The 27,373-nt window shown below is 44.5% G+C and overlaps 1 protein-coding gene across 15 annotated transcripts in view; it reads left to right on the plus strand.

Annotated features, from left to right (window-relative positions):
- ZFHX3 (zinc finger homeobox 3) overlaps nt 1-27,373 on the plus strand; it is a 340,568-nt gene that overhangs the window by 226,917 nt on the left and 86,278 nt on the right. For 12 of the 15 annotated variants that reach the window (XM_079989142.1, XM_079989141.1, XM_079989138.1 and 9 more), the window contains 3 exons: nt 3,313-6,035; nt 10,840-11,336; nt 27,003-27,077. In XM_079989142.1, coding sequence (XP_079845268.1) covers nt 3,359-6,035; nt 10,840-11,336; nt 27,003-27,077 — 3,249 coding nt within the window. In that variant the 5' untranslated portion in view covers nt 3,313-3,358. The remainder of the gene's footprint in view (nt 1-3,312; nt 6,036-10,839; nt 11,337-27,002; nt 27,078-27,373) is intronic. The other 3 variants (XM_079989136.1, XM_079989137.1, XM_079989135.1) reach the window with 2 other exon arrangements.

Here is a 27,373-nt window from a genome sequence, read left to right on the forward strand (position 1 = left end):
CTGGTTGGTTGGCAGAGCATCCTTCTCAGGGCCTTTTGCTGGCATCTGATAAGAGCATAAAAGGGGTAGGGTGGTGGCAAGAATACCTTTCCATGGTGTGTTTCCTTCATTGGTTAACTTGTTGGGTAGGGGGAAGGGCAGTCAGAGCAGCCGGGAGGCCAAAGAGCCCACCAATTAATTGGGAAGCATTTGCCGGTTTCTCTGGCCTGGCCTGCAGAGGAGATTGGCTTTCCTGTCAATAAACAAGTCCCTTGTGCAGCATCAAAGCCGCAGTCCTTTATCAATCGCAGCCTCTTCTTCCCGCTTGTTCCTGTAACTTACCAAGCATTTATGACATTGATTTTACAATCAGGCTGTTAACCCTCCCGCCCCATCAGCTCTGCCAACCCTATTGGCCCCACCTGTCAATCAGACAATTCACAGCCAATAGGATAAGTTTGCTGTGGTACCTCTGCTGAGAGTGCCAGATTTGTCCTCTTGGCTTTCCAGCTTGAGCAGCCAGTTGTATTTTTGCCCCCTACCCCAGTAAAACTTTTCAGATGAACCTTCAGCACTAAACCCTTAAAAAAGCAGGAAATTTGAGGAAGTTGCTGCTGAGCTTTCTGGTCCAGCAAGATTAGATGCAGAGCTATGGAGATTCCAGACACTGCAGAGAAGTGTTATATTGCCAGAGGAACAGGACAGAACATGTTTGAAGTGGGAGCCAAAAAGGAACTCCTCCATAAAAGATCTAGCACCCTGAAGAAGTCTAACAAGGCCACCTTAGAAAAGCTGCTTTCCCTTATGCCGCTGGGGGAAGGCCGCACAGCTGTGAGCTGAACTTCTATCAAGTAGAACCATGGAATGGGCCACCAAGGGCAACTGCTGACTGGCCTCAGACAGACCTAGCTGAGCCAAGAGAGGGTTACAAGTGGAGATTGCTGTACTTGTTGTTATGCTGTATGCTGCCCTGTGCTCTAATAAGAGATAAGTAGTATATAAATAAAATGAGCAAATATTATAGTTTTTACATCTGGTGTCAATTTTGAGGACTCTGGGTTCCCTTCCAGCCAGTGTGGTGTGGTTATAGTGTTGGATTGGGACCTGGGAGACCATGGTTCAAATCCCCACTCAGCCATGAAGCTCACAGAGTGACCTTGGGCCAATCACTCGCTCTCTGCCTAACCTATCTTGCAAGGTTGTTGTGAAGATAAAATGGGAAGAAGAGAACTATTTACACCACATTGAACTCCTTAGAGGACAGATGGGATACAAATGCAATAAGCAAATAAACAGATTTTTGTTAATGCTGGAAATGTGAAGAGAGTGGCAAGAGTAGGAAGTCTTTAGGTCATTGAGGAAATTCCTATGGGCAGTGCTATTTTTATAGAAAAAGAGGCCAGGAACTCACCATGAATGCTTCCCTTGTTGGCAATGGTGCCCACCTGAGAGGTGCTGGAACTGAATTCTGGTGAATTCTGCCTATAAAAAAGTGCTGCCTGTGGGCAGTTGACTCAGGCGGGGGTGGCAGGGTGAGGACAACGGATGCTAATGAGAATCTCAGTTGCTGACAATGGAGAGATGGCAGGAGCAGACTTTGGTGTTTCAAATTTCAGGGATGCCCTGTGCGATGCCAAAATTTGGCGCGCGGCCCAGCTCTCGCCTTCTGTGCTGCTCAGTTCACTACATCATAGTTGCGGCCCCCTGTGGCACCCTCTAAGGCTCGATGCCCAGTGTGGCAGAATCAGTCACACTGCACTAAATCAGCCTCTTGAATTGGGAGCTGTTGACAGGCATTGCTGCACTGAAGCGTTGCCTCAGGCTTCCCTGGTTTATTTGACTCCACCCTCTGAGCAGCCCTCAACAGGAAGTAGGAAGTGACTTCTGGCAGACTGGGCAGCAACATCTTTTCACTGCTCTTCAGCTGCGCTGTGTTGGTGACCTTAGCTTTGTGCTGCCCTGTTTCTACCTGAATTCTTCCCAGCCCATCTATCTGCTTCATTCCTCTTTAGTTACTGCCTGCCTTCAGGCTCCTCTTCCTTTCCCCCCTACTCTCAGCAGCTGTAGGCAGAGAGGAGGTATCATTCTCCAGGTAATCAAGCTTGGCTACCATATGCTAAAAGTCCAAAGTGCATTCTGTCAGTCTGTGGAACCCATTAGACTCCAGCAGGTGTCAAGTGGAATTTAAATGTGATCAAAGTGTCTCAAGATAGCTGCCAGGATGATCCTTTGGGGAATGAGGACTAAAACGTGAGAGGCTTGAATGGTAACAGCACCATCAATGTATATGTTCCAAACTCAGATTGCAAAGTGACAAAATTGCACACTGTTTGAAAAATACTCCCTTTGTCCTCTGCTTGGCTGAACTGGTCATGACTCTGCTGTGAATATAGATGGTGTTGTTAGTCAGGCCTGATCCCACATAACAAGGCTGTGAGTGAAAGAGATGTTTGGCACAACTGACACACCTAAAATTCAGAAACAACTTGGACAAGAGTGTGATCTGCATAGTCAGTGCTATAGAACTTCCTCTTTTTTGCCTGCCTAATAGACACATGGCGCTTGGTCTGGAGTACTGCATAAAGAGGCAGTCTGGTGGATGGCTTTCTCTTGCCATCAGTATATTGCATGTTCATTATTCAGATGAATAATAATAAGCTCAGTAGCTTAAACTCTGGAGGCTGGCATACCATTCCTGTCTAGCCTACTTCATGTTTTTGTTTTTGTTTTACAAGGCAGTGCATAAACTGGAGCTACTTTCAACAAGTGCACAGACAGACCTGCTGTGCCCCCCTTGCAGGTGCCAGGGTCCAGTTCCCATTAACAAACAATTTATTTATTAAATTTCTATACCGCCCTTCATCTGAGGATCACAGGGCGGCTTACAATATAAAAACACAAAAATACATAAAATGGCAGCAAACGTAACCAAACCACCCCACCCCCCAGTTAAAGGTCCACAGATTATTTAATTAGCCAAAAGTCTGGGAGAAGAAGAATTTTTTTCCTGGTTCCTAAATAAGCTTTGGGAAACAGATTTATTTTTTTATTTTTTGGATGAGTGAGGGGCTTTCCAAGAGCTCCTTCCATGCTGCTTTGACTGCCATAGTGCTGATGGGTTTTAGTGTTCCTGATAACTTCTGCCCATTCATGCTTTCCTCCCACTATATTTTCCAGGCTTGGCAACAAAGAGTAGCTGCTTTATTGGGTGAGGGGGCTGTGTGCATGTCTCGTCTGCTCTGTGTGGAAATTTGGCCTATTCTTTCTCCTGACTGACTGCTTCTCTCTCTCTCTCTTTCTCTCTCTCCCTCTTCCCTCTTTTTCTGCCTTTAGGTCCGAACCAAACTGGGTGCAATGAACGCTCCATGCAGGCCTCGCCATGGAAGGCTGTGACTCATCTGTCATCTCGGGGAAGGACAATGGGTGTGCTATTCCTCAGCACCAGCAATGGACTGAACTCAGCAGCACCCACCTCCCCAGCAAACCTTGTAACATGGAGCCATCTGCAGCGGAGAGCCATGAAGCCCTAGACAACCGGCGGGCTCCTTTCAGTGAGCACTCCGCAGAAAGTGTCGTTGCCTCTGGCTCCAGCACTGAGCCAGCCAGCAAGGAGGTCAGCTGTAACGAATGCTCCACCTCCTTCGCCAGCTTACAGACCTACATGGAGCACCACTGCCCCAGTGCCCGTCCGCTCCTCCCTCTGCAAGAAGACTGTGGGAGTGACACTGGCGAGGAGGGAGATGAGGAAAGTGATGTAGAGAATCTGGCAGGGGAGATAGTCTACCAGCCAGATGGCTCGGCATACATTGTTGAAAGCATCAGTCAGCTGATCCAAAGTGGGGGGGTTTGTGGGGGTGGCAATGGCACCAGCAGTGGGACGCTCCCATCACTCTTTATGAACTCTCTCCCCAGTGCTGGGAGCAAGCAAGGCGAGGCAACTTCGGCTGCGCCTGTCTACCCACAGATCATCAACACTTTCCACATAGCCTCATCCTTTGGGAAGTGGTTTGAGGGCTCGGACCAGGCCTTCCCGAATACCTCAGCCCTGACAGGGGTTAGCCCTGTCCTGCACAGCTTCCGCGTTTTTGATGTGCGCCACAAAAGCAACAAGGATTACCTGAACAGCGATGGTTCTGCCAAAAGTTCCTGCGTATCCAAAGATGTTCCCAACAATGTGGACCTGTCCAAATTTGATGGCTTCGTGCTTTATGGAAAGCGGAAGCCCATCCTGATGTGTTTCTTGTGCAAGCTCTCCTTTGGATATGTCCGCTCATTTGTGACCCATGCGGTGCATGACCATCGAATGACTCTGAGCGAGGAGGAGCGGAAAATTCTTAGCAATAAGAACATCTCCGCTATCATCCAAGGAATAGGCAAAGACAAGGAACCCCTTGTAAGCTTTTTGGAACCAAAAAACAAAAACTTTCCACACCCTTTAGTTTCCACAGCTAACCTCATAGGCCCTGGACACAGTTTCTATGGCAAATTCAGTGGGCTCCGCATGGAAGGAGAAGGGGGTACCCAGGTTGGGGCTGCCAGTGGAGCAGAAAAACCCCAGTCGGGCCTCTTGGCCTCTGGGGCTCTCTTGAACCTTGGAGGGCTAACAAGTTCAGCTTTGAAGACCCCAATTACCTCAGTCCCCCTGGGCCCACTGGCTTCCAGTCCAACAATATCCTCCGAGGGGAAGGAGGACCCTGGGATAGTAGAGTATGAAAAGCAAGACCTGGCTGACCAGGACAGCCTCTCAGAGAAAATTGAGCCAGCTGGGGAGGACGAGGAGGAGGAAGAGGACGAGGAGGAGGAAGAGGACGAGGAGGAGGAAGATGATGAGGGGTGCAAAGGGCTGTTCCCAAGCGAGTTGGAGGATGAATTGGAGGAAAGACCTCCTGAGGAGTCTGGGGCAGTGGCAGGCAGCGGCAGCAGCAAAAAGGACCTTGCTCTCTCAAACCAAAGCATTTCTCCCTTAATGCCTAATGTGCTCCAGACTCTGTCCAGGGGCACAGCTTCTTCTAGTTCTAATTCTGCTTCTTCCTTTGTCTTTGATGGTGCAAATAGGAGGAATTGTTTAAGCTTTAACAGTGAGGGCAGCAGGAGGCTCGACTTCAGTGATGAAAGTGCCAATAAAGACAATGCCACAGTACCAGAACCAAATGAGAGTGTTGAGGGTGAAGACGGGAGCTGCATTTCCCATCACCAGCATGTGGGGCCCCTATGTGAGCTTGGGGGTGGGGAGTGCCCTTCGGGGAGCGGTGTGGAGTGCCCCAAGTGTGACACCATCCTGGGCTCCTCACGGTCACTTGGCGGCCACATGACCATGATGCATTCACGAAACTCGTGTAAGACGCTCAAGTGCCCCAAGTGTAATTGGCACTACAAGTACCAGCAGACGCTTGAGGCTCACATGAAGGAAAAGCACCCAGAGCCAGGGGGTGCGTGTGCCTACTGCAAAAGCGGGCAGCCCCACCCACGGCTAGCACGGGGCGAGAGCTACACATGTGGTTACAAGCCTTTCCGCTGTGAGGTTTGTAACTACTCCACTACTACCAAAGGCAACCTCAGTATTCATATGCAGTCTGACAAGCATCTCAACAACATGCAGAACCTGCAGAATGGAGGTGGGGAACAAGTTTTCAGCCACACTGCTGGGGCTGCGGCGGCGGCGGCAGCTGCTGCTGCGGCTGCTGCTGCCGCCACCAACATGGGTAGCAGCTGTGGGGCCCCCTCCCCCACCAAACCAAAAAGCAAACCAACCTGGCGGTGTGAGGTTTGTGACTATGAGACCAACGTTGCCAGGAACCTTCGCATTCACATGACCAGTGAGAAGCACATGCACAACATGATGCTGCTTCAGCAGAACATGAGCCAAATGCAGCACAACCGCCACTTGGGCCTGGGCAGCCTGCCTGCTGAGGCTGAGCTGTACCAGTACTACCTGGCTCAGAATATGACCCTGCCCAACCTCAAGATGGACAGCACTGCGTCTGAGGCTCCGTTCATGATGGGCAGTTTCCAGATGGATCCCACCAACACAATAGCATCCATGGCCCCGTCTCTAGGTGAGGTGACCTGAGTTCGCCCTGTGATTCTTTGTGGGGGGTTGTGCATAGATATTCTCAGCTGGGGTCTGCCACCGGGAGGAGCCATGGAAGAAATGGTGTGCAAGAGTGGCTTTTCATGGGTCATGAGATGTGTTCAGGTTTCTTGTTTTCTCTGGGCAGCACGTTTACATCTCTTAGCAAATTTTGTGAGTTTAAGAACATCAAAAAGGTTATGAAGAGGGCAATCTGCCATCAGACATGCATATGTTAGATGGTTCATTCTTGTACCTCTGCCAACCTATTCTAAAAGTTTCTCTTTTTACATGAGGGTTAGGAATATGTTTATGAAGGAAAAGGTCAAAACCCAGCTTTCAGGTTTGTTCCATGTGTGTGGTGAATGCAGCAGACTTAGTGCTAATGGTGAATTGGCAGGCCTGAATTGCTAGAAACCCAAAAAATAAAGAATAACTTCTTGCCCCCTCCCCTTTAGCATTTCAGCTTAAACCTAGGCTTAGATATTTATACAGGTGAGCGATCACTTAAATCATGCTGGTTTTTATATTGTCAGAATATGCATATGCCTGCATCCTCCTTTTTCTGGAGAAAGCAGGAGAGCTGTGATTATTATTGCATTGCATGTTTCAAACAGAGCAGGGCTTATTGTGACATCACCTTTTGAATATTTAATATTAAAGTGTAATATAATGGTAGGGTTTTTTAGCACTAACATATCACAAGAAAAGCCTATGTTTAATTCTATCATTAATTTGGTGTATCTAACACTTTTATCAACTTTATATGTACTTGGGTGAAGCACTTTTCAGTAGGGTTGATTGAAAGGGTTCCCCTACTTAAACATCTTGTAGGAGTTATTTCACTTCAAGGCCAATCTCCTAGCTCTTTGGATGTCTTTTGGTTGGGAGGGCTTAGTTGAAATTTGGATGTAGAAAATGGGTGTTTGTTGTTAGCAGAGTTTGCTGCTTTTAAACAACTGCAGTGGTGCGTGTGTATGGAAGTCACTATTTTTGGTTATCTGTGAAATGGTACAATTCTGAGTGTAGTGGCTCCGCAACTTCTTCCTGGAGTGTGTCAAGCCAACCTCCTGCTGAGACTGAGAGATTCAGGCTGGGGGTGGGGGCAACATGACATCCCCACATTGTTAGCAAAGCAATTTCCCCCCCTCCCTATGGATGCATCTAAAGCTGTAAGAAAGGCCATCCTGTGGCTGCAACCTTGGACTGAGTGGAGGGTGTGCAGAAGAGCCAGGTTTGGCTCCAGCAGACTCATGACCAGTGTTTTATTGGAGAAAAAGGAGATGGAGATGTCACTTTCTCATTTTATGTAGCCTGTCTTTCACATATCAGTAGATACTTTCATACTGGGAGTTTTGCAGGGAAATGAGTGACTTTTCTTGCCATACAGAAAACAGTGTATAGTAGTATAATCTGCTCTGAAACAGGGCAGGGGGAGGGAGGGAGAAATCATGCTTTTAAGATTTCTTCCCCTGAACTAAGCATCAGATACAGACCTGAGAGACCTGCCCTTTGTGTCTTTCTATGTTTGAAGTTCAGAGAAATCCCTCCTTTTGGAAACTGCAAGCTTTTCAGACAACTGTGTTTATAATTTAGCTGTTCTTTCAAAGTCTCTTGTCTCAAACAGATTCCGTGAAAATTCCCAGTTTTTTATTGGGCATCTTGTGAAATGTTTTAAAGCATTGAAAACTCCATTGTTCTATAATATGAGTCCAAACTCAGCATTACTGCTGTTTAGACAATGAGAATTATAGGTAATAGTTGCTGTAGGAGGAAATGCTACAAAAACTAAGAAGCCATTGTCTGAAGAAGAACAGGTGTTTTAAAGGACTATGGCAGAAGGGAGATGATGGAAAGTAGATGAGGGTGGCTTGAGAGTGGAAAGATTGTTTTGACTGTGATGTTCCTGCACATAGCTGTCCAAACAATATTTTTCTTGTGCAGGATAAATCGAGGTGACTGTGTGTAAAGCATTGGTGCATATGATTTTGTAGAAGTCTGTACTAAAGTGAAAAACTCTGTGTGTGAGGGTGAGAGAAAGCATTTAAAAGTAAGGCAGTCTATGGGTTTCATTCAATGTAGTGCTAAGTTAAACTCATTTAGATGTATTATTGTTCCACTGGTGAAATGTTTTGCATCAGTGGAATCTTTTGAGTGAGAGAATGCAGAAGCAGGTTGCTGATAGATTTGTTGCACAGTAGATTGCGAAATCTATTGCACAGTATGTGACTGCTAGGACAGCAGTTCCATTGGTTTCCTCTGTTGTGCAACATTAAAATTCACCCATCTGCTAGCATCACTTGCACTTGCGGACAGAGAGTATTGGATTCAGCCTTATGAACACAACCTCAAATTCCTCTGCTTCTGTGCTCTCATACCCCCATGAGGGTAGATTGCTTGTTTCCATTTTAAAGGTAAACAAGTAAGCTGAGATGGAAACTTACCCATGACTGAACAGGAGATGGAATAGCCCAGAGTAGGCTATTGTTGTCACTGCTGCACACCATGTTTGGGATGCTGTTAGTTTGGCTAGAGTGTACAACTGCAGTACTGTGTTCCCTACCTAGTCCCCTTTCCTGAAAATGCAGAATTCAGGTGTTCATCGTGCTTTAACAAATGGGCTAGTGGGTAACACTAGTTCATTCACACATCATGCCAAATCATGGTTTGCCCTAATCTTACAGTTGGCCAATTGTACAGCTGACAATTTTTTAGAGCTGCCTGTCTGCCTCTGTTTCTGCCTCAGAGGTCCATCTTCAACTTCATGATGCAGTAAACTCTGGAGACAGGTCAATGACTATGGCTATGGTTTGCCAATTCAGACATGATATACTAAACCATGGTTAAGCTGTGGTTTGATGTGATGTCTGAATTGCACCAGTGCATTCCTCATGGGAATTAGTATGACTTCCTTCCTAAACTTGTGGCACCCAAGGGCATAGCTAGGGTTGTGGCAGGGGGATTCTGCTTAGAGATGTAAAATTATTAGGCATTTTGAAGCAATGGAAGAAAACTGCTTGTTTGGGGGAGGGGACTTGGGCAGGTGATAGAAAAAGTAAATATATTCAACATTCCTTTTTGTCAGAACCTAATGTCCTTTACTACATTAAGAACATGAAGTTGCATGATAGTTTGATATATATTAAATGTAAAAGTACACATTCCTTCACTCTTACTAAAACACTGATAAACCAAAGGTCACAAATGAAACTGTAACTTGTTCCACCATATGGTATTAACTGCATCTATTTTTTTGCCAGGTGGGAAAATAGAAATAAATAAAAGCTGAAAATAGAAACCATTAACATCCTAGTAAACAAAAGGGGGGTGTGCTTTTTAATGAGCTTAGAAGCAGTATGTAGCCCTCAGTGTGGTTATGCAGAAAATATGAGAGAGCACTCAAATAGAAAATAACCATCCCTGTAATATAATTAAAGAGTAATACTAAATCTGAATATTTTCAGTTAATCTTAATTGTGTCACTGAACTCTTCAATAGTATGTCATCATATGTAGTCAGGCTATAATCCTCTACACACTTACAAGGAAGTAAGCCCCATTAAACTGAGTGGAATTGGATTGGATTGCAGGTGCCACCTTAGCTGTAGACAAAATTTAAATTTAATTTATTTAATTTATATACGATTTCATCTCAGCAAATATATCCTTGAATATACCAGTAGGACTTATTTTTCATCTTAATCAGACTAAATGTCTCAAATACCACTTTTAGCTCAATGGGCTTCAGAAAATTCAGGCACTGAAATGAGCTTAAGTCTGTCATAAATTTAGTTTTCATCCTTGATTTGGGGTGCAGGTGCTGGTTCAAACATTTATCAGTTTAATTTGATTTGATGTAGTACAGGGGTAGGAAACCTCAGGCCCAGGGCCAAATGTGTCCCGTCCCCCCAGGCCTCTATCAGACCCTCAAAACTTTTCCTGGGCCACACCCCCTCATTGGCCCTGCCTTGCAGCCTGGGTGATTTTGCTTGGCTTGAATGTATCCCTGAACTCTTAACAATGCCTCTTGCTTGTCTGAATGAAAGGCAGAGAGGAAGGTCTGTAGAAACTAGCCTACTGTGCAAAGGTGCCCACTTCTCCCTCTTCTGCTATGGTAAGCGGCCTTTGGAAGGTTGCCCCTTAGGCTCAAAAATGTTCCATAACCTTGACGTACCAGCTGGAGGAATCTGAGGCAAGTGGAAAGATACATTGAGGGCTGTGTTGAGCATAGGCCATGCCACTGTGTTGTCAGGGCAATATGCTTGGAATGCTCTCAATTTAGAGCACATACCTGGGGATGTTCAGCAGTGTTTGAAAGTACTTTTCCAACATCGTGAGAAAGATGTTACCTGTTGAATAATCTCATCAAACACAGCAACAATGCATATCCATTGCAACACTCTTTGATCTAAGAGACTTACAACAATGTGAACTGACAGTTACTTTTTAAAAAGAAAATTGATGTTATTTTAATAATCAATGCAGGGTTGTTGTTTTTTTTTAAAAAAATACTGCATTTATTATTATAAAAGATAGAATATTTCTTAGCTTTTCCCCAATTTTCAGTATGTCCATTTCAGGCCTTGGAAAATAAAAGGGGGAAAGTGGGATTCTGTTTCCAGTTTCACCCTGTTTCTAGCCCAGGTCTTCATGCCTCAAGGTCTGTAGGAGCTTCTTTGGCCAGGACCCTTCTAGATGCACTGCTGTCATGGAGTGGGAATGAGTTGCTGCCCTCCACCCTGCTTGTTTCTGCAGAGCTTTTCTGACTGACTTTCTTCTTTCTCTGTGCAGTGGGTGGAGAGATCCCCCTGGACATGCGGCTTGGGGGTGGGCAGCTGGTGTCTGAGGAGCTAATGAACCTGGGGGAGACATTCACGCAGACCAATGACCCTTCGCTGAAGCTTTTCCAGTGTGCCGTGTGCAACAAGTTCACCACAGACAATTTGGACCTGCTGGGGCTGCACATGAACGTGGAGCGCAACCTGCCTGAAGAGGAATGGAAGGCTGTGATGGGGGACTCTTATCAGTGCAAGTTGTGTCGCTACAATACGCAGCTCAAGGCCAATTTCCAGCTCCATTGCAAGACTGACAAACATGTGCAGAAGTACCAGCTGGTGGCACATATCAAGGAGGGGGGCAAGGCCAATGAGTGGAGGCTCAAGTGTGTGGCTATTGGGAACCCCGTGCATTTGAAATGCAATGCCTGTGACTATTATACCAACAGCTTGGAGAAGCTGCGTCTCCACACAGCGAACTCCAGGCATGAGGCCAGCCTGAAACTCTACAAGGTAAGGAAGACCCAGTTTTTCACATGCTTTTGCTGTTGGGTGGGACAGTGCAGAAAAACTTTGGCAGCTTGCCTTGAACACCAGTTCAGTTTCATTTATTCCTAGCTTGGCTAAGAGTAGCTTTTCCAGAAGGAATTCTAAGACTGGGTGCCAGCGCAAGGATGACAGCGGACATGTAACCCACAGAGCTGCTACTCTTTCTATTGGCTCACCACCTGCAGCCCAATTCTAGGAGAGCCTTTTGTTGAGGAGAGGCAGTATTTGCAGATACAAGAATGTCACTTCCTCCTACAAGGAAGATAATTCTTTGGGTAGGGAATGCACATTTATGTGCGGTTTGTACTAAGGGGTGGGGTGACCTGGCTGTTTCTGTTCTTGTGGTGCTGTTGTTTGTTGCTCCCATGCCTATTAGTTGTGCTCTTGCATTCGTATTTTATGCCAGAAATGTGCACATCTCCTTAGCCATTCTCAATATAGAGCTCCAAGGCACACAGGTGTTCATGGATCACACCTGTCATTTATACATCCTGTACATTGGTGTACCTGCAGCAAAGTGGCAGGCCAGAGAGGAGGGATGGTTGTAATAGGGCTCTGCTGCCAAGCAGGTATTTCTCCTCCTCTAGTATATCCTCATTGCCTCTGTCTTACCTCTCTGTCAGCTGCTTCTGGCTGCAAATTTCTGTTCCCCCCGCCCTGCCCCCACGCAATCCATGTAGGCTAGAAACCGAGAAGCTCTGCATATACAGTAAATAGTCCTTTCACTTGCACGGCAGAATTGCTCCAGACATTTCTATTGATTTTCACTGGACTTAAAGCTTCACCTTTTTCTCTAATCATCCCATAATGGCTTTAGTATGAACAATCAGGTACAAATTGCTATAAATCTAAGCAGCTTCTAAGCAGCTTCACTTCATGTACCTTCCACTCACTTATACATGCTGTCTTACTTGCTTTCATCTGTTTTCTTCAATTTTCTGTTCTACTTGTTCTGCCTCTCTCCAGCCCGCCTCCCTGTTTGCTAAAGGGTTTGCCCTCTTGGTGCTGGGTTCACTCTTATTCTCTCTTGGCTGCTTCTTGACTGTCTGGCCCAAAGTTGGCTATTGGCAAGTTTCAGGAGACCACAGTAACCTGTTTCTGAGTATTTGGCCTGGCATAACAGAGCTGCAGGTGCTTATGACCCCAAGTATGCTTTGCTTGGTTCTGAAAATAAACCTAGGCAAAGTGAGTATGTAAATGTTCACCAGGGGATGACCACTGCAGGAGACTTTACTGACTTTATTGTGTGTGAAGGGGCTAGTTGAGCTGCTTGGAGCCACAGCCAGACTGTGGAGCTATGTCAGCAATGTACATGGTCTCCCTCCAGGATGGGTGGGAAATGGAAAAGGTAGTTGGGGCAATGTGATAGATCTTCTTGCCTATGCAGCGACTTCTGCTGATGTTACCTACCTGCTGAGGATGCTACCCATGTACAAAACTGGTATTAAATCTGCAACTTCCTCCCAAACTCTTTAAGGTATTCAAATTTTATAGATGTGGAGGCTTCAGGCATTTGAGTCCTCCACTTATATAAAACTCCACGTCTCCAATTTTACCCACAAGGAAGGAGACTGAGCCTGACTTCCATGTCCTTTTAGAAATATCAGGCTTAGTCCTTCCCAGTTTGGCTCTAGTGTTGGGTAGTGTCCCAACCTGGTTAGATGGATTGGTTTGTAGTATTGGTAGAAGCACTGACATTATTAGGATGATGTGACTTAGTCTAGAACAGGGGTCAGCAATCTTTTTCAGCCATGGGCTGGTCCACCGTCCCTCAGACCATATGGTGGGCCGGACTATATTTTGAAAAAAAATATGAACGAATTCCTATGCCCCACAAATAACCCAGAGATGTATTTTAAATAAAAGCACACATTCTACTCATGTAAAAACACGCTGATTCCCAGACCTTCCGCAGGCCGGATTGAGAAGGCGATTGGGCTGCATCCAGCCCCCAGGCCTTAGGTTGCCTACCGCTGGTCTAGAAGGAGTTGAGTTTGAATATTGGAATCAGGAATGTTGGGAATCATACTGACAACAAAGTCTGGTTCTTCATTTGTGTTTCTGCCCCTGTGGCTCAGAGTCTGGGGAACAATCCTAGGGCCAGCTTTTCTTTTTTCAGGACCTTGAGTTGTGTATTGTAAAATGGAGATTGGTGGGATGTTTTCCTCTTGCTAATGTAATCCATTAGCCTGGCACATGCATAATCAGTTTAGAGTGCAGTTAACTGGATGTAATCGAGTTCTTGCCTCTCTGCTGGAGAAAATCCTCTCCAGATGCTGCCTGGGTGAGAGAGCTCAAGGCTTATCATACTTGCAATCCTCCTTACCCAGCCTTTTTGCCATTTTCCTTTTAAGTTGTTATTCCTTGGCTCCATGTATTGCATAAATGGTGCTAGGTGCCAGAAATGTGTGTGTGTGTGACTGACAAGTATCAGCAGAGGGACACTTGAAACCTTGCTCCTTGAGCAGGTTGCCTAGTAGGTTTTAGTGCTAATGACATAGCCCTTGTGGCGCTGATAAGACGTTGGCAAGCACCACCTATGTATAGCTTCAGTGGCAAAGTGGGCACAAAGTTAAGGTGGATGTGTTGGGAAGCCTGGATGCAAAAGGTAAAGAAATGCAAAAGCAAACCATTCTTGCACGACAGGGAAATGAAAGACTTTTCAAACTAGTATTTGAAGCCACTGAATAATTCAACACTACATTTAAGTCTCCCAAAGAAGTGGACATTTTCATTTATTTATTTATTTGCCCCATAGCTTGTTAATGGCATGGATTCAAATGATGACCAATTTTACCACATTGGCTAGGCATGCAGTAGAGCAAGGCTGAGGAAATGTTGTGCCTCCAGATGTTGCTGAATTGTAACTCCCATCAGCCTTAGCAAATGCAGCCAGTGGCCAGGGATGATGGGTATTGTAGTCCAGTAACATCTGGAGGGACAAAGGTTCCCCACACTTGAAGTAGCTGCTGCTCACGTTGCACATTAGGGTCATGCTGTCAGAATAGATTGCTTGCTTAATAGCTGTTTTTTGGCATTTAAATATTCCTAATTATGCTTTAATTTGTCCCTTAATGGGACTTTCTGCTCAATGGCTGATCTCCAAAAGCAGTTTACCAGCAAAGTCACCTTTTGTACATGTCAGGGGGCCCACTGGAGCTTGTGTTGGCGCTTGTCATTACAAGCCTGAGAGTAGTCCTGTATCTTTCTGAGGTGGCAAAACTGTTGGAAAATAACTGAAAGTTGACACAGGTTGGACAAGAGTGTAGTAACTCAGATATTCTGTGTCCCTTACCTTTAAGCCGTTCCTAAGTAATACTATACAAGACAGGCTTCCTTCAGCAGTTCTGGATGGCCATTATAATAAGATTCCATATGCAGACAGACTCTGTATTTTTTTGGTAACCCCATTATATGTTAACTTGTCCCCTATACACAGATCCAAGGAGGCACTTCCCTTTGTACAGGATAGTGGGCTCTTCCCAAGTGAGAGGGTTCAGTGTTCGTTAAGTGACAATAATACATTGGTGACACATAAGGTGGCCTTTTTTGTTGTGGCAGCAAAAAAGATCAGGAAGAAGGAACTGGATAAAATAGCCATAAACTATAAGGGAGATTCAGAGTACTAAATTGAAAATCAGTGTAGATGCAGGGGCCTCCCTGTTATCAGATATCTCACATATGTTTACTGTTTTTATTTGCCGATGTCTGAGTTATATTTTAAGTTGACTGTGATTGTATGGAATTGTCATGGCACAATAAACTTACTTTGATTTGATACAAGGCAGGCATCTACAGGTAAATAAGTTTGCCCCCAGATCTGGGATTGAAAAAGAAACTCCTTGCACTTTTTGTTGAATGAAGCTGGAGAGATGCTGGCTCTGGGACAGCCTGCAGGAGTGTGTTGACTTTTCTTAGTGATGTGTGTTTCTTGCCACTCCATGCTCATGACTAGATGGTACATTGTGAGAAAAGGAAGCAGTCTCTCCTTGCACCTTCATGTTTGCCATTAAGTTGTCTCTGTGGAACTCTCCTGTACGGACATCTGGATATATCATGCATTGGTGCACTCTATGCAAGTTTTTTCACTTCAGCTGTCTTTCTACTAGCACGGTTTTCATCCCTTTGTTTCTTTCCCCCAGATTATACTCTTCAGGGAGGCCATAGCTGTCTGTACTTTTACTGTCATAGTTAAGACAGATATTCCTGACTCTTCCCAAGAGTCAAGCATTGGCTCCTTGGTGAAGCATTTTATATTTGCTTTGGCACATTGGACTTAGTAGATGGCTGAGTGTGCCTATTGAGGTCTGGAAGCCTTACTTGTCCCCAAGCAGCTGAATAGTTCTTTGTGTACCTTGCTCCTGTTCTTCCTCCTCCTCCACTTCTTTGCTATGGCTGTTTGCTTTCAGCAGTGGTGGTGTTGTTTCGTCCTGGATGGTCTTGTTGAGAACCATTTGGCAGCGGGTGAGATGGTGCTCCAAATAAACTTCAGCTTTGTGTGCAGAATGAAGATGATAAAAGCACTGGAAATGTTTCAGGAAGCAGAAAGTGAATCCTCTCAACTGAGAGGATGCTAATTACACAGCTAATTAATCCAACAGATGTTGCTCTCTCTTGGTGCAGATCATGCTAGTTAAGTAGGCTTCCTGCACACTCTTCAGAATGCCTTGGCGTACATTCTGTGTTTATCATTTTAGGCGCTGGAGTGCCTGGAGCCTCTTTGAGGTTTCAGCCTTTAAAGCTGGGGGCAAAAGGAGCTTCAGACCTTACTGTAACCTGTGGAGACTCTCTCTTCCCTCAGCCTGAATCTTTTCCATCTAGGCTTGAATCATACCATATGCGTTTGCATGTGCTCTATGACATTCTTGTTTGCAAGTGATAGTAAAGGTATCAGTGAACAGACAGACACGTGTCAGGGGTTTGAGTGTCAGGGGTTTGAACCCACCTAGGGTAGTAGAGCTCAATGTTCCTTGCATTGTCGTGCTTGCTCTTAAATTCTTTGGAGACTGACAGGCACTGAGCATCTCCTTAGCAAAGCCTTCAGTTAATCAGTCAGTTTACTGTGGTGGTGTTTATTATGAACATTTATATCCCACCTTTCCATCAGAATATTGTCTAATAATAAATAGAAAATACAGGAAAATACAAACTAAAAGCATTTAAAAATTCACCATAAATAAAACATACCAAATAATAATACAACTTTAAAAGTAAGGGAGCAGAAGAAATTAAACATCCTATTAAAATCACTGATGAGCTGTCTGAAAAAGAGAAGTTTGCCCTTCATTGAGAGAGGGTATTCCATAGTCTGGGTGCAGCCACTCACAGGTTTCTACAAAATTATCCTCTATACTTTACTGAGGACAGAGCTAACCCATCCATGAAGCAGGGTGAAACAGCTGCCTTGGGTGGCGGTAGAGAAGCAGTGCCAGTTTAACGCCAATTTTTGAGATCTTGAAAGATCTCACATGGTGTGGGAGATCTCATGAGATCTTAGCAAGATCGTGCCATAAATTGGCACCAGTACCAACAGAGATGGGTAGTGTGGTGGCTGTGTCAGTGGCACAGCTGAACAGGATGGTGCTTCCATTTCTTCTCAAGGCTATCCCTGCCAGAAGTGAATTTCTCTTGCATATCTTAAATCCTGAAAGACCACCTGCCCAGGAAGCAAGATCTTCAGGGCATGTTTAGCCTGGAGAAGGAAAAAGGAAGGGGAGACATGATAGCTCTTCTTCAGATACCTGAAGGTCTGTTATGCAGAAAATAGAGCAGACTTGGGCATTGGAACTAATGGATGGAAATTGCAAAGAAGTGGATTTCACTGAACATCAGGAGATACTAAGGTAGTGGAACAGACAGCCTTGGAAAGTGTTGGGTGGTCCGCCCCCCCCCCCCCGAGGTTGTCCATATGACAGGGGTGCTGTAGTTGCAGAGTCCTACATTGCAAACCCTGCACTGAGCAGGGGGTGAACTAAATTTTCTCTAAGGTCTTATTCAACTCCAATCCTCTGTGTCACCATGGCCAAGTTTGATATCACAAAGAAAAGATATAGTTGGTGCTCCAGCTGAAGTTGTGTAAAATGCATTAATGCCAACAGTTGCCACCTGTGTATCCAAACACAGACTAGAATCCTGGAGTAACCCAAACCGCTAGCCTGATTCTTCAGAAGAGAATACTACTCGCTCTAAAAAATCCCAGGATAGTCTTTCCTTGTGGGTTCATGTAGATTAGAAGCTTAAACATCATGGAAAACAGAACAGAACCCTCTGGGGGCACCATAGGGCACTAGCCAAGGGGCCAGACAGGAGCCTCCCAGCACCACCTTTTGGAACCAGCTGTCCAGGTAAAACTTGAACCACTGAGCGACATCTCAGGAGGATACCCTGGGCAATAATGGTATCAAGTCAATGAAACCAATAGGGATGTATTTCCCTTTTCTAGTTCCTGGCATAGGACATCAGCTAAGGTGATCAAAATTGTTTCAATCCCTTAACCAGGTTTGAATATGGATTTAAAGTGGCCTTGATAATGTGTTTCATGCAGCTGAGAGACCATTTTGGAGCTGAGAGACCATTTTGTGTTCAAGCACCTGGCCCAGAAATAGAATGTTAGACTGACCAGAAATTATTCAATTGAGTGGGATTCAGGGAAGGCTTTTTCAATAATGACTTTTTTTAGGCTTGGTGAAACCACACCCTTATGTAAGGAGGCATTTACCACTCTCCTTAATTAGCCAGTTTCTCCTCCTCACTGTTTTTACCAGTCAGAAAGGCCCAGGGACACACACACACATACATGGTAGGCCTCACCTGTCCACATCCTTGGGCTGTACAAATTGAAAAGTAAGAACAAGTAGTTGCTCTAAGTAACGCCACAGAACGTACACTAAGACTAGTAACAATAGGTTACTGAGGATTCCTCCTACTCCCCCTTAAGGCTCATGAGGCATCAGGCTGGTGGTTACACAAAATAACTTCGCTGGATGAGACTGCAGGGCACAATGGCGATGGGAAAGTAAGCTTGCTTTGCCATCATTATTGCCACGGCATAAGTCCCTAAATTGTGTTCTAGTTTGAGTTGAGTTCTGATTTGTCCCAAATGTGCAACTATATTTCTAAATCATTTGCTGAGGGACTAATGGGATGTTTCCCATGACAGCCTTGCAGTTACTCCTTGAGGTGAGTTCACCTGCTTGCATAAGAGCTGTGCTTCCATGCTAGTGTGGGTGGGAGGGAGGTGCCTCTGCTGCCTCTCTGGACAGAAAGCAGGCCATTGTTGTTTTGACTGAGTATTTCTCTGAAAGTGGATTTTGCCTGAGGGCTGTTGTGGCTATAGGAACTGAGTCTCATGGAAAAGAAGGCGAAAGCCACAAACCCAGCAGGTGCTAGTAGCAGAAGAGCTGAAGAGAAGCACTTGAAAGGAGCCAGGAGAGAGAAATATGGTCCAAGGCACAGGAGTGCTGCTTGGGGTCTTGGAGTCTCCTGTAAATCATGGTTACTGCACTTGATTCAGCATAATTGATGCGGCCTCGTTGCCCACAGCTGATGAGGATTATATCAGCTTGGTTTAACAGTCTCATTTCCTACTCCCAGTGCACCCTTGTTTTAATGTGTTTCAGTTAATGAGGTAGAAGAGAGGATGAGGTGTTGCCATTTATACACAGCCAGAATCTGCGCAGAGGCTCCACCAGCACAGATACAGCTACTCTTGGGCATTGAGAAATCCATTGCTCACCTTCCAATGGATGTTTCTGGCTCATGGCTGCAGGGGTTCTGTTGCAGGCCCCACCTGAACCATGTATAAGGCAAAGCATTCAGGGGCGGAGTGTTTGGATCCCCTGTGCACAAAGCCTTTGTAGCTGGAAGCAAAAGGCTTAGGTGTCTGGGGGTCTCAAAATCAGAAATGTGTGTGGAAGAGTTGAGGCAGAGCATAGCTTCCTACCTGCTCCCCAAATCCTGTTATTAGGAACTGCTGCTGAGGTTGATGTTCTGTGGCTGTCTGTGAGGTCTTTGGCTATGATAAGGGTTTCTTGTGCCAGAGCCTGGGAGGTCTTCAAGTTGTCACCCTTAAAAACTGCCCTCTGCTGCTTTGGTAGTGGGTAGTGTTCTATCTGAGCAGCAGCTGCCTGCAGGTGGAAGGGACACCCCCTCCTCTAGTTAACATTCTGGTGTGAAGTGTCTATAAATAGTTAAGCTGCCTGTTATCTAAGTCCTGGCCTGGTGCCAGGCCTTGGCATCAGCTGGCTGCCAGCACAGCCCCCAAGGCCTGCCTATTTCAGCACTCCTGAAGGCAAAGCTGCTGTTGGTTTAAGCAGGAATTAAATAATTACCACGTCTTAGCTCTCCCCACCTTCTCTGGGCTGACACTATAAATTGTCAGCCTGCTTGTATTTAATGCGAATTATGTCATATGGTATCCCCTTTGATTTTGACATGCCTCAGTTTGTAAATACATGAGCCTCTCAAAGGATTGTGGTTAGCCTCGGGGGGCTGAGTGGGGAGCAAGCACAATGCTTGCCTCTTTCAACAGGCGGAGTAGTGCCTGGCATGGAAAGTGCTTGCTGCTGCTCAGCATGTGATGAAGGGAGGTTGTAGGAGAGCTGGAGAGCCATGGAGTCCCCACCCCCAGCTTGGCGGGGATCCTGTTGTGCGGTGCTGTGGCTGTTTGCCTTCATGAGGCTTCTCCAAAAATGTGGGTTCCCAGGCAGATGTGTGCTGCAACTGAACAGGCATATAAATGAGCTTTGCATGAGGCAGCTCCTTATTTGGCTTCAGCAAAGTACAGCAGAAACAGTTGGGGCCAGATGTGTGAGATTCTCTTGCCAAGCAAGTGAAGGCTGTCTCTTCAGCATGCTTTTCTGAGCCCTGTTTTCATGTTTGCATTTTTTAGTTGCTACAGGAAGGGGGCTTCTGAAACTTGACCTTAAAGTAAAATGCAAAGCTGTGATTGTAAGAAACAGTGGTTACAAGCTGGGTGTAAACCAGGCTTCCTCAAACTCGGCCCTCCAGATGTTTTTGGCCTACAACTCCCGTGATTCCTAGCTAGCAGGACCAGTGGTCAGGGATGATGGGAATTGTAGTCTCAAAACATCTGGAGGGCCTAGTTTGAGGAAGCCTGGTGTAAACAAATCAACAGGTAGTTAAAAAGTATTATTCTGGGATATTCTCCACAGAAAAGTGGTGGAAACCAAACAAATTTTCTAGACTTGAGACTGAGAATAGATTCCTTAAAATGTGATTCAGTGAGTGGTGGTCTACTGGGGTCACTGCATGGCAACAACTACAAACAGGGCAGGTTCTTGAGTGACACTGAGATGTACCAAAATCATATTTTTAATGTCGTGGATCAGGGGCTTACAAAGTAATTCCCCTTAAAGTCAGGTCAGCTGGGCCTAGGGAACCATCTCAAAATGTGACTTGGCTCCTTGAACCTAAGAAGAGCCTGGTTGCTGAAAGTCCAGCTTATCTTGTCTCCTATCTTCCCATAAGCAGGGCATGAAGACAACAGCCCTTCCCAACTGTGGCCCTCAAGCAACTTTCATTCAATAGCAACCCATGTCTTCTAAACAAGGAGGGTTCAATTAGCTCTGGTGGCCAACAGCAGTTGATTGGTGCATCCTCCCATTATTTTGCCTAATAAGCTTTTGAAGCCCACTAAACAAGTGGCCTAGGGACGCGGGTGGCGCTGTGGGTTAAACCACAGAGCCTAGGACTTGCCGATCAGAAGGTTGGTGGTTCAAATCCCCGCAACGGGGTGAGCTCCCGTTGCTCGGTCCCTGCTCCTGCCAACCTAGCAGTTCGAAAGCACGTCAAAGTGCAAGTAGATAAATAGGTACCGCTCTGGCGGGAAGGTAAACGGCGTTTCTGTATGCTGCTCTGGTTCGCCAGAAGCGGCTTAGTCATGCTGGCCATATGACCCGGAAGCTGTACGCCGGCTCCCTCTGCCAATAAAGGGAAATGAGCACCGCAACCCCAGAGTCGGTCACGACTGGACCTAATGGTCAGGGGTCCCTTTACTTTTAAACAAGTGGCCACCTCTGTATATTGTGGCAGCAATTCCCACAAGTTAATGACGGAGACAATTAGGAGACAACCAAACCAAAAGTTCAAAAAGGAGTGGGAAATTTATAAGGAATATTTTAAAAAACAGTGCCCTCAGATCAAAACCTGGACATGCTTTGATTAATTTTCGCAAATTACAATATGGATTAGAAGTACAGTGGTACCTCGGGTTACATACGCTTCAGGTTACAGACTCCGCTAACCCAGAAATAGTACCTCGGGTTAAAAACTTTGCTTCAGGATGAGAACAGAAGTCGTTCAGCAGCGGCAGCAGGAGGCCCCATTAGCTAAAGTTGTGCTTCAGGTTAAGAACAGTTTCAGGTTAAGAATGGACCTCCAGAATGAATTAACCTGAGGTACCACTGTATAGTATTCAAATAACAGAAGAAACAATGAAATGATTAAAGAAGCAGTTTTAACAAATAGATAAGACAGACCTGCTTTGAGGAAGACAGAAGTCTACTAGGGAAGATAAGGAATTGGAAATGAAGAATATGGCGGCATAAGTTCTTTTGTAAGAACGTATTGATTTTGTTCTTTTTTCTGTTATGATTTTTGTTAATCTATTGTGTGTTAAGTAAGAAAACTAATAAAAAGCATATTTTTTAAAAAAGTTAATGTATGTGTTGTGTGAAAGAACGTAAGAAGAGACCTGGCTGTAGCTGGATCAGGCCAAAGGGGGCCTATCTAGTCCAGCATCCTGCTCTTTCAATGCCCAATCAAATGCCTTTTCTGGAAAGCCCACAAGCTGGATGAGAGCAGAACAGCGCTCTCCCCACTTCTGATTCCCAGCAACTGGTATTCCGAGGAATACTTCCTCTTGTAGTGAAGATAGAACATGGCCATCATGGCTAGTAGCCATCAACAGCCTTGTCCTCCATGAATTTGTCTCATCCCCTTTTGAAGTCTTCCCTGTTGCTGGCCATCTCTGGCTCTTGCAGGAGCAAGTTCCATAGACTGCACCTGAACACATTGTAAATAAGTACTTTTGTCTGTCCTAAATCTTCAGATTCATTGAATGAACCCAGTAGGTTCTAGTATTATGTCTACAAATTCTAGTAGAATGAAAGAGAGGAGAGAAAAAAACCCTTTTCTTTTTCCAAAATGTTCAGTTTTATGCCTGCTTTCCTACACACACACACCCCTCATTTCCCCCTCTTTAGGTAAAATTACCCAAACAGTTTAGCTTTTCATTGTGGACTGCAGGCCAAACTTCAAAGACTCCCCCCAAGGGAAAAGGGGTTATTGATGGCTTCCGAAAGCCCTTGATGTTATGGATATGTGGAAATCCTAAATTCTAGTGTTAACCCTGTATGTATGTATGTATGTATGCATGCATGCATGCATGCATGCATGCACGAATTATTATAATATGAAGCAACTAAAATTGCTAGGCATTCTACAAAAATTTAAAGCAAAGGCTCTGCCTGCAGGCTTACAATTGAAAGCATACCATGATGGTAGAAAGGTGTTCTCTGAGGTCAGTTCACACTTTAGTAGTGGAATGCTTTTTGCACAGTAATAGTTAGCTTGTGTATCTTAGGAGGTCATGGATCTGTCCCACCACTTTCTCAATTGTGCACTAGGGCAATATGTTCTTATAATATGTATCTGATGGTGTGCTAGTGCCCCTCATAAAAAAAGCATTGAGATGAAAACCAATGCTACCTTCTTGATCAGCAAATGTAAAATTTGCCACATGTCTGATCTCCAAGTTATTGGCTTACAATTTAACATTGCCTATGCAGGTGGATTGCTGCCGTGAGTAAAGAAAATAGCCAAGTTGGGCCTTCACTTTAGTTGGATGCCTCTAATTTGCATGTTTTAGCATTTGCACATCCCTTCTGTGAACATGGTTAATGATAAAACTAGTTGGCTGGGCTACTGAGTGTTTCACTGAAACAATTGCCCCACAAATAGGGATTGGGAACTTGGGTCTCTCCAGTCTCAGTCTGATGCTGTAACTGCTAAAAATCCATAGCATGGATGTTCTGATCCTGGAGGGACCCTAAACCCAAGGGAAATAAGCCAAGGTAAAGCACTGGGACTAGGGCTTCCCAGAGGAGACTGATTGCAGCAGAGGCCCAAGGGAGACTGAGAGATGCTCCTTCCTGGTCACTTGCTAGGTTATAAGGTACACCTGGTCCCTCTCAGGCTTTTCCTTCCTCCTAAGTAGACTCCTGTGGATGACGTCTCCTGGCAACTAGGGTCACATCTACATGGTACATTTAGAGCACTGTTATGACACTTTAACAGCCATGAAGAATCCTGGGAACTCTAGTTTGTTAAAGGCATTGAGAATTGTAGCTCTGTGAGGTCAGTACCCTTAATAAAGTACAGTTCCCAGAATTCTTTGGGGGGAGCTATGATTGTTAAAGTGGTATAAGAGTGCTTTAAATGTATGGTGTATTGGGTGTGGATATGACCCAAATCTGAATTTCCTGCCGTTGGCTCTGGATTTCCCACATGACATGAAGAGGTATAGTTGGGTTGAGGCATGGAGGGATTTACGTTGGGGACTGGCAAGATGCCTCAGGGTAGCTGAGTACTACCCAGCTACTGGGTAGCACAGTGGGGGCTCAGTGGGCTATCCAGAACTGCCACTGGGGGCAAGGATTTTATGCTGGGTCCCAGAACTCCTACTTGGATGAGTGCCTACTGAATACTTTTGTATTCTAGCACTGCTCTGAGATCACCCCCTATAATCAAGTTCATGTACTCATTGGTAGGCACTGTGCATTAATTACTATCTCATTTCTTAGAATGAGATAGGCCTTTGTTTGGCCTCCAGAATATATGCCTTTGTTTCTGTTACACACCATCAATTGGTTGCCCAGTGACAATATAGCTACTATATGCATTAAATAAATGACTTGAAGTAAATGTGTTTATTGGGAAATGAACAACCCAGAAGAAGATCTGTTGTGCCTTTGACTGAGTGTAGGATGGGAGAAATTGGGACTGATTCTTTCCAACAGAAGCAAGTCTCACAAAAGTTAGTGACCATAGTTCAAGTGGCCCTTGTTTCCCAGGGAGGGTTGCAGAATTGCCCCCGCTTATGTGGACCTGTTTCAACTTGCATGAATCTTGACGATGTTGTGCTCCTCAGTTGTCCATAAACTAGTGACCCCTTCAATAGGCTGTATCTCATATGTCTTACATTCTTGGAGCTTATGCAGCAAGTCCCTGGTCTCACTTGAGTGTCCAACTAAAGCTGCCTTTGTCAGGTGCTTTGGGACTGAGTGGCTCTATGGGCTTCTTGGTGTTCTGCCTTTATCCAAGACTAGCCCATTGAAGCTACTCTGGCGTCATTTCTGGAGTGCTTCTGCCTTGGGGTTCCCAGTAGAAGATTATCTCAGAACAAGCTGTGTGGGCAAGGAATTGGGGGTGTTAGCTGGTTTCTAGATCTAGTTGGCAAAGTGCTCCTTTAGTGAGCAGTGGACACAAATAGGCAGAGCAAGAGAGCACTACCAAGATTTGATTCACACTACCTTTTCATCTCCTGGCTGAACCTCCAGATTTCTAAAGACACAAAGTTGTTCTGATAAAAAGTAATTAATCCATGCAACTTGCTTATTGCCAGATGGTATATAGACAGGAGGTTTTTATGATTCTGACAAGGGTGTTTGTGTGATAAGTAGAAGACAGGGTATAAAACCTTAAGAGCTGAAGTGATGAAAATCTTATGTTGAGGTTTAATGTATGCAAGTGTTGAAGCCAACCTCAGAGCTGAGTCAGGATATCCCAGAGATGAAGCCTTCCTAGTCATGCCATTTATTTATTTATTTATTTATTTATTTATTTATTTATTTATTTATTTAATTTCCTTTTGTATGTATACTAAATGCAAGGATATGCAAGATCGGCAACTTGTATTTTTTAATAAAAAAATAGAGTAAATGTGAAGGCATAATACTGTTTCAATAATGAAATACTTTATATTTTTTTAAAAAATAACACCTCATACTCACTCATATTATTCTTGTTGTGTTTTTTAGTCTGCAATCCTTTTCTTGAAAAATATCCTAGGAAGGAAATTCCACAACCTTTTTAAGTTCTGCATAATTTTTTCCTAATACTTAATTTTTTTGGTAGGTGTTGATATCTATCCAAGCTGCCTAGTTTTAACAGGAACCCAAGCTGGTCTGTTTACAGCCTTCCCCTTCTGCATATCCATCTCTTGTGGAATGGATACTGTTTTTGTCTTCTGGTTTACTCATTAGATATTATTAGGTTTATTTATTGAAATAATTTTTATCCAGAATGTGGTCTGAATTATTGACTGATGATGATCAGTCTACTACTTCATGAGGTTTTCAAATCTTGGTTACAGGACAACTCAGTTACTGTTGCTGCTGCTTTAAGGTTCAAGTACAGTTAAGTCTGGAGGGGGGGGATTTGTTCTATGGATTGGAGGAAGTCCCTGAACCTGCTGCATGCTCACTGTCTTTTCATTACAACTTCTTTATCATTATGACTCCGGCCTTCATCAGCCCCTGGACAGTCCTTTCAGATCTTGATGGTCATGGTGTGTGCAGCAGTGATGTCGCACAGAAAAGCTTTTGGAAGGAAAATCTTTTCACTACTAGAAAATTATCTGCTTTAAAAATGTTTCATTGAATTGACTGATAACAAAATGAATGAACACAATACAGATCAAGTGGGGGCTGGAATGGATACAATGCCAATCAAATCTAAAACAAAATCTTAATTAATCTTTTCCAGGTGACTTTCACTAGGAAGCACAAATATTTATGCACAGGTATAACAAAAATAATATGTTAACAGTTTTCAGAGCTTAGTCCACCTGCCCTTTAAAATCTAAAGTCAGTGATGCGTGTTTCTATTGAGTTTGTTATGTTTTAAAACACTTTAAAGTATTAATAAAATAACAATAACATTTAAACCATACTTTGTGCACCTTATTGATTCCCCCAGCCCCCACCAGTCAAATATTTAAGTTTGATTACTTTTGGCTATTGGAATCTTTTTAAAAGATAGCTCGGTAGCATTTAAAATTAACATGATATGCTGTAGTTTTTGTTTACTAAATGTGCGGCAAAGAAACATGTGAAGCAGGAAACATCCCCTCCCCCCCCAAATTTCAGTTCAAATTGTCCTGGTGCTGGAATGGGTGTTGTGTGGGGGAAAGAGGATTTCCCATGTCTGGATCTCTCTTCTAGCTAGGCTACATGCTTGTTGAAAGCTTGCACCCGAGGCCAGAGGAGAATAACGCTAGCAGGTCATTCAACCTCTTTCTGAAAGAAGCAAGGCAGGAGAGCCCAGCTGGACTCCACATAGCAGCCTATCAAAGAGGTGGCATGAGAAGAGTACAAGTATCCTTATACAGTATTTCTGACTACAGTAATACAGTCCTTGGTTTGTCCTGTCTTATAACACCCACACTCTGAACAAAACAATGAGGTAGAAGGAAACTGGGAGGCATCCAAACTAGAAATTGTAATGAATGGCCCTATATCTACCCTCACAGTGACCAGCTAAATGTAAATTTAGGCCATGACAATGTGTCAAAATTTCTAGACATGATAAATGATTGTGTCTTAACAGTTAGCCATGGAACCGACAAGAGGAGAGGCGACTCTTGATTTAATCCTATATGATGCCCTGGATCTGGTGCAAGATGTAAGTGTTGTTGAACTGTTTGGAAACGCTGACTACAATGCTAACAGATTCTACATGCATACATGCATACTGTCCAAAATGTGTTAACATAATAAATTGATTTTCAGAGGAGGAGATAGATAGATATGGCTGGAAAAAAGCAAAAAAGGAGAGAGAGCATAGAGGTTTTAAAAAACGTATTATAGTAGAGGCTCCAATAAATTGTATATTGTAAATTAGAATGAGCACAAACCAGTCCAAAACCCAATGTCATTAAATAAGAGTAAAGGTGGCTGTAAGAGGCAAGAGATATTCCT

Source organism: Podarcis cretensis (assembly GCF_951804945.1).
Source record: "Podarcis cretensis genome assembly, chromosome: 8".
NCBI lineage: Eukaryota > Metazoa > Chordata > Lepidosauria > Squamata > Lacertidae > Podarcis > Podarcis cretensis.